General features: G+C 47.8%; 1 protein-coding gene across 1 annotated transcript in view; it reads right to left on the bottom strand.

Moving 5' to 3' along the window:
* Positions 1 to 7,500, bottom strand: part of LOC135554822 (protein CLEC16A-like) — a 102,581-nt gene that overhangs the window by 1,442 nt on the left and 93,639 nt on the right. Inside the window, 2 exon segments of the mRNA XM_064987271.1 lie at positions 1 to 1,178; positions 2,687 to 2,818. The exon segment at positions 1 to 1,178 is cut by the window's left edge and continues 1,442 nt beyond it. Coding sequence (XP_064843343.1) covers positions 442 to 1,178; positions 2,687 to 2,818 — 869 coding nt within the window. The 3' untranslated portion in view covers positions 1 to 441.

Genomic DNA, 7,500 nt, shown 5'->3' with positions numbered 1-7,500 from the left:
ATCTGCTCTCTCTACTGCTGTGTGAGAGACAGAGATCTGCTCTCTACTGCTGTGTGAGAGACAGGGATCTGCTCTCTACTGCTGTGTGAGAGACAGAGACAGGGATCCACACTCCTCTGGTCGTTAGCCATGCGCGAGCAGGCTGCTGAATCTAGTGGGAGGAACCAGAGAGCTGGTCAAAACAACTGGAAAGGGAGGGGTGATTTTAGAGAGGCGGGACTACTCTCCTATCCTATCATACAGGGTGTGGGTGTGTCCTCTAATCAGGGTGGGTGTGTCATCTAATCAGGGTGTTTCTGTGGGTGTGTCCTCTTTAATCAGGGTGTTTCTGTGGGTGTGTCCTCTTTAATCACGCTGTTTCTGTGGGTGTGTCCTCTAATCACGCTGTTTCGGTGGGTGTCCTCTTTAATCATGGCGTTTCTGTGGGTGTGTCCTCTTTAATCACGCTGTTTCGGTGGGTGTGTCCTCTTTCGGAGGTGTGTCTTTCTCTGCTTCCTCTCCCGTGGGTGTGTCCTGACCAGTCTCCTCCCCTTCTGATGCAGCTGAAAGGGGTGTGTCTCCCTCAGAAGAAAGGGGTGTGTCTCCCTCTGCCTCTAGGGGCGTGTCTTGCTCAGTAGGCGTTCCCATCTCTGCTTCAGCTGTCTCTTGAATTGTTGTATCGGTTTCAGTCTCCTCCTCCTCCTCTTCCTCCATCGCAGACCCTTCCACTTCCTCCTTTGGCTCCGTCCCTTCTCTCTTCTCTAGCCCCTCCTCCTCCTCCTCCTCCTCCATCGCCGACCCTTCCACTTCCTCCTTTGGCTCCTTCCCTTCTCTCTTCTCTAGCCCCTCCTCCTCCTCCTCCTCCTCCTCCTCCTCCTCCTCCCTGATAGCCGTATCAGTGCCGAGGTGTGTGTGTGAGCCGAGGTGTGTGTGTGAGCCGAGGTGTGTGTGTGAGCCGAGGTGTGTGTGTGAGCCGAGTGCGTGTAGGTGGTCAGCGGGGGGCAGCAGGGTCAGTGATTCGACGCTCAGAGAGTCTGTGTTGTCGTCGGTCAGTAGAGAGATGTTAGGCTGGGAGGCAGGGGTGAGGCTGGGGGCCAGGACAGACGGGACAGGGGAACCGGTTAACTCTCCTCCTCCTCTTCCTCCTGCCTCTCCACCGGAGGACGAAGGAGGGGTGTGCTCCAAGAACGTCTCCTCATCTGAGGAGGAAGAGGGGTTAATGTTAGCTCAACCGGTTAGCTACAGACGACTGCTATCTAAGCCTAGCATCGAGAGCTAACGATCGCTACAGACAACTGCTATCTAAGCCTAGCATCTAGAGCTAACGATAGCTACTATCTAAGCCTAGCATCTAGAGCTAACGATAGCTACAGACGACTGCTATCTAAGCCTAGCATCTAGAGCTAATGATAGCTACTATCTAAGCCTAGCATCTAGAGCTAACGATCGCTACAGACAACTGCTATCTAAGCCTAGCATCTAGAGCTAACGATCGCTACAGACGACTGCTATCTAAGCCTAGCATCTAGAGCTAACGATCGCTACAGACAACTGCTATCTAAGCCTAGCATCTAGAGCTAACGATAGCTACTATCTAAGCCTAGCATCTAGAGATAACGATAGCTACTATCTAAGCCTAGCATCTAGAGCTAACGATAGCTACAGACGACTGCTATCTAAGCCTAGCATCTAGAGCTAACGATAGCTACAGACGACTGCTATCTAAGCCTAGCATCGACAGCTAACGATAGCTACAGACGACTGCTATCTAAGCCTAGCATCGACAGCTAACGATCGCTACAGACAACTGCTATCTAACCCTAGCATCGAGAGCTAACGATCACTACAGACGACTGCTATCTAAGCCTAGCATCTAGAGCTAACGATAGCTACAGACGACTGCTATCTAAGCCTAGCATCGACAGCTAACGATAGCTTCAGACGACTCCTATCTAAGCCTAGCATCTAGAGCTAACGATTGCTACAGACGACTGCTATCTAAGCCTAGCATCTAGAGATAACGATAGCTACTATCTAAGCCTATCATCTAGAGCTAACGATAGCTACAGACGACTGCTATCTAAGCCTAGCATCGACAGCTAACGATCGCTACAGACAACCGCTTTCTAAGCCTAGCATCGAGAGCTAACGATAGCTACAGACGACTGCTATCTAAGCCTAGCATCGAGAGCTAACGATAGCTACAGACAACCGCTTTCTAAGCCTAGTATCTAGAGATAACGATAGCTACTATCTAAGCCTAGCATCTAGAGCTAACGATCGCTACAGACTGCTATCTAATCCTAGCATCTAGAGCTAACGATAGCTACAGACGACTGCTATCTAAGCCTAGCATCTAGGGCTAACGATCGCTACAGACGACTGCAATCTAAGCCTAGCATCTAGGGCTAACGATAGCTACAGACGACTGCTATCTAAGCCTAGCATCGACAGCTAACGATCCCTACAGACAACTGCTATCTAAGCCTAGCATCTAGAGCTAACGATCGCTACAGACCACTGCTATCTAAGCCTAGCATCTAGAGCTAACGGATAGCTACAGACAACTGCTATCTAAGCCTAGCATCTAGAGCTAACGATAGCTACAGACGACTGCTTTCTAAGCCTAGCATCGAGAGCTAACGATCGCTACAGACGACTGCTATCTAAGCCTAGCATCTACAGTACTGGTGTGTGTGTGTGTTACCTGTAGGGCTGTTGGCTGATATCGTACTGGCTGTAACAGAGTCACATGGTCCGGTGCTGCCTGAGGAGGGGGGGGAGGGGGAGGAGAGGGGGGACGGGCTGTGCTGAGATACACAGTGGGCCACCGCAAACCCTGCAATACAACACGCACACGTGTAATTATGTAAAACAAAAAAAATCTAAATAACAATTAGATTGAGTTGGCGTGTCAATAAACACACGGATGCAGGACACACTGAGGTAAACAGAACAACACATTCCTGAGTGCTAGACACTGAAGTCTCTCTGTCCCAGTCTCTCTCTCTCTCTGGGTGATAGACACTGAAGTCTCTCTGTCTCTGTCCCAGTCTCTCTCTCTCTCTGAGTGCTAGACACTGAAGTCTCTCTGTCTCTGTCCCAGTCTCTCTCTCTCTCTGGGTGATAGACCACTAAACAGTCTCTCTCTCCCAGTCTCTCTCTCTCTGGGTGATAGACCACTAAACAGCGACTCTCTCTCTCTGGGTGATAGACCACTAAACAGTCTCTCTCTCTCTCTGGGTGATAGACCACTAAACAGTCTCTCTCTCTCTCTGGGTGATAGACCACTAAACAGCGTCTCTCTCCCAGTCTCTCTCTCTCTGGGTGATAGACACTAAACAGTCTCTCTCTCCCAGTCTCTCTCTCTCTCTGGGTGCTAGACACTAAACAGTCTCTCTCTCTCTGGGTGCTAGACACTAAACAGTCTCTCTCTCTCTCTGGGTGATAGACCACTAAACAGTCTCTCTCTCCCAGTCTCTCTCTCTCTCTGGGTGCTAGACACTAAACAGTCTCTCTCTCTCTGGGTGCTAGACACTAAACAGTCTCTCTCTCTCTCTGGGTGCTAGACACTAAACAGTCTCTCTCTCCCAGTCTCTCTCTCTCTCTGGGTGCTAGACCACTAAACAGCGTGTCTCTCCCAGTCTCTCTCTCTCTCTCTCTCTCTCTCTCTCTCTCTCCCAGTCTCTCTGGGTGCTAGACACTAAACAGTGTCTCTCTCTCTCTGGGTGCTAGACACTAAACAGTCTCTCTCTCTCTCTCAGTCTCTCTCTGGGTGCTAGACACTAAACAGTCTCTCTCTCCCAGTCTCTCTCTCTCTCTCTGGGTGATAGACCACTAAACCGTCTCTCTCTCCCAGTCTCTCTCTGGGTGCTAGACACTAAACAGTCTCTCTCTCCCAGTCTCTCTCGGAGTGCTAGACACTAAACCGTCTCTCTCTCCCAGTCTCTCTCTGGGTGCTAGACACTAAACAGTCTCTCTCTCTCGCTCTCTGGGTGATAGACACTAAACAGTCTCTCTCTCCCAGTCTCTCTCTCTCTCTGGGTGATAGACCACTAAACAGTCTCTCTCTCCCAGTCTCTCTCTCTCTGGGTGCTAGACACTAAACAGTCTCTCTCTCCCAGTCTCTCTCTCTCTGGGTGATAGACCACTAAACAGCGTCTCTCTCCGAGTCTCTCTCTCTGATAGACCACTAAACAGCGTCTCTCTCCCAGTCTCTCTCTCTCTCTGGGTGCTCGACACTAAATAGTCTCTCTCTCCCTCTCCCAGTCTCTCTCTCTCTGGGTGCTAGACACTAAATAGTCTCTCTCTCTCTCTCTCTCTCTCTGGGTGCTCGACACTAAATAGTCTCTCTCTCCCTCTCCCAGTCTCTCTCTCTCTCTGGGTGCTAGACACTAAATAGTCTCTCTCTCTCTCTCTGGGTGCTCGACACTAAATAGTCTCTCTCTCCCTCTCCCAGTCTCTCTCTCTCTGGGTGCTCGACACTAAATAGTCTCTCTCTCCCTCTCCCAGTCTCTCTCTCTCTCTGGGTGCTAGACACTAAATAGTCTCTCTCTCTCTCTCTGGGTGCTCGACACTAAACATTCTCTCTCTAAGTGCTAGACACTAAACAGTCTCTCTCTCTAAGTGCTAGACACTAAACTCTCTGTCTCTCTCTCTCCCTCTCTCTCTGTCTCTCCCTCTCTGTCTCTCCCTCTCTGTCTCTCTCTCCCTCTCTCTCTGTCTCTCTGTCCCTGTCTCTCTGTCCCTGTCTCTCTCTCTGTCTCTCTCTGTCTCTCTCTCTGTCTCTCTCTCTCTGTCTCTCTCTCTCTGTCTCTCTCTCTCTGTCTCTCTCTCTCTGTCTCTCCCTCCCTCTCCCTCTCTCTCTAAACAGTCTCTCTCTGGGTGCTAGACACAAAACAGTCTCTCTCTCCCCCTCCCCCTCTGGGTGCTCGACACTAAACATCCAACCTACAGAACGACATTACCCAGTGTGTGTACCATCCAAGAAGTTACACCCAGCTTTATTCTGAAATCGCTTACATAAAAGTTTTTTTGTTTGTTGAAATGTTATAAAAAAAACACAGAAATAGCTGTTTTACATAAGTATTCAGACCCTTTGCGATGAGACTCGAAATTGAACTCAGGTGCTTCCTGTTTCCATCGATCATCCTTGAGATGTTTCTACAACTTGATTGGAGTCCACCTGTGGTAAATTCAATTGATTGGAAAGGCAAGATTGAACTCTTTGGCCTGGATGCCAAACGTCACATCTGGAGGAAACCTGGCACCATCCCTACGGTGAAGCATGGGGGTGGCAGCACCATGCTGTGGGGATGTTTTTCAGAGGCAGGGACTGGGAGACTAGGATCGAGGGAAAGATGAACGGAGCAAAGTACAGAGATCCTTGATGAAAACCTGCTCCAGAGCCCTCAGGACCTCAGACTGGGGCGTAGCACACAGCCAAGACAATGCAGGAGTGGCTTCGGGACAAGTCTCTAAATGTCCATGAATGACTCAGCCAGAGCCCGGACTTTAACCTGTTCGAACATCTCTGGAGAGACTTGAGAAAAGCTGTGCAGCGACGCTTCCCCATCCAACCAGACAGAGCTTGAGAGGATCTGCAGAGAAGAATGGGAGAAACTCCCCAAATACAGACGTGCCAAGCTTGTAGCGTCAAACCCAAGATGACTCAAGGCTGTAATCGCTGCCAAAGGTGATCAACAAAGTACTGAGTAAAGGGTCTGAATACTTATGTCAATGTGATATTTAAGATTTTTTATTTTATTATACATTTGCAAAAATTTAAATGTTTTTTTACTTCGTAATTATGGGGTATTGTGATGTCATGATGGGGTATTGTGATGTCATTATGGAGTATTGTGATGTCATTATGGGGTATTGTGATGTCATTACGGATTATTGTGATGTCATTACGGAGTATTGTGATGTCATTACGGGGTATTGTGATGTCATTACGGAGTAATGTGATGTCATTATGGGGTATTGTGATGTCATTACGGAGTATTGTGATGTCATTATGGGGTATTGTGATGTCATTACGGAGTAATGTGATGTCATTATGGGGTATTGTGATGTCATTATGGAGTAATGTGATGTCATTATGGGGTATTGTGATGTCATTACGGAGTATTGTGTGTAGGTTGATGAGGGGGGAAAAAAACGATTGAATCCATTTTAGAATAAGGCTGTAACGTAACACAATGTGGAGAAGGAGTCTGATTACACTGTTCAGCCTACACAGATTAAGAGGAAATTCCACCACTTAGTTACATGGAGACCGACACTAAACCCCTTCTGTTCAAGCTGAAATGATACCAACCCCATTCTAAGGACACACTAAACCCCTTCGAGCTGAACATACACCTGGTGTGTTTGTTGGGGTTCGTTTCCTTGTTCCTTGTCAAATCATTGGCTCATTGGTGAAATTAGCATTTAGGCAATATCTTTAAGTAAATCATTCATTCATTTATAAATGCAAATGAAGACAGAAGTTGACAACAGGAACATAACTCAACGTTTCCCAGTAAGTTCCGCAAAATAGAAAAAGGTCTCAAGTTGCTTTTATTAAACCCCGAAGTCCAGCCCTTGTGATGTCACTGCATACCTCATTACCTTCTACTCATCAGACCAAGCCCATGCATACACAGCTATATAAAGTGTGTAACAGGAAGTGAATGCACAGTAGGTAGGCGTGTAACAGGAAGTGAATGTACAGTAGGTAGGCGTGTAACAGGAAGTGAATGTACAGTAGGTAGGCGTGTAACAGGAAGTGAATGTACAGTAGGTGGGCGTGTAACAGGAAGTGAATGTACAGTAGGTGGGTGTGTAACAGGAAGTGAATGTACAGTAGGTGGGTGTGTAACAGGAAGTGATTGGAAAGTAGGTAGGTTTGTAACAGGAAATGAATGTACAGTAGGTGGGTGTGTAACAGGAAGTGAATGTACAGTAGGTAGGCGTGTAACAGGAAGTGAATGTACAGTAGGTAGGCGTGTAACAGGAAGTGAATGTACAGTAGGTAGGCGTGTAACAGGAAGTGAATGTACAGTAGGTAGGCGTGTAACAAGAAGTGAATGTACAGTAGGTAGGCGTGTAACAGGAAGTGAATGTACAGTAGGTAGGCGTGTAACAGGAAGTGAATGTACAGTAGGTAGGCGTGTAACAGGGAGTGAATGTACAGTAGGTAGGCGTGTAACAGGGAGTGAATGTACAGTAGGTAGGTGTGTAACAGGAAGTGAATGTACAGTAGGTAGGCGTGTAACAGGAAGTGAATGTACAGTAGGTAGGCGTGTAACAGGAAGTGAATGTACAGTAGGTAGGCGTGTAACAGGAAGTGAATGTACAGTAGGTAGGCGTGTAACAGGAAGTGAATGTACAGTAGGTAGGCGTGTAACAGGAAGTGAATGTACAGTAGGTAGGCGTGTAACAGGAAGTGAATGTACAGTAGGTAGGCGTGTAACAGGAAGTGAATGTACAGTAGGTAGGCGTGTAACAGGAAGTGAATGTACAGTAGGTAGGCGT

This window comes from Oncorhynchus masou, chromosome 14, assembly GCF_036934945.1.
Source record: "Oncorhynchus masou masou isolate Uvic2021 chromosome 14, UVic_Omas_1.1, whole genome shotgun sequence".
Taxonomy (NCBI): Eukaryota; Metazoa; Chordata; class Actinopteri; order Salmoniformes; family Salmonidae; genus Oncorhynchus; species Oncorhynchus masou.
This window is presented reverse-complemented; position numbering and strand designations above follow the sequence as displayed.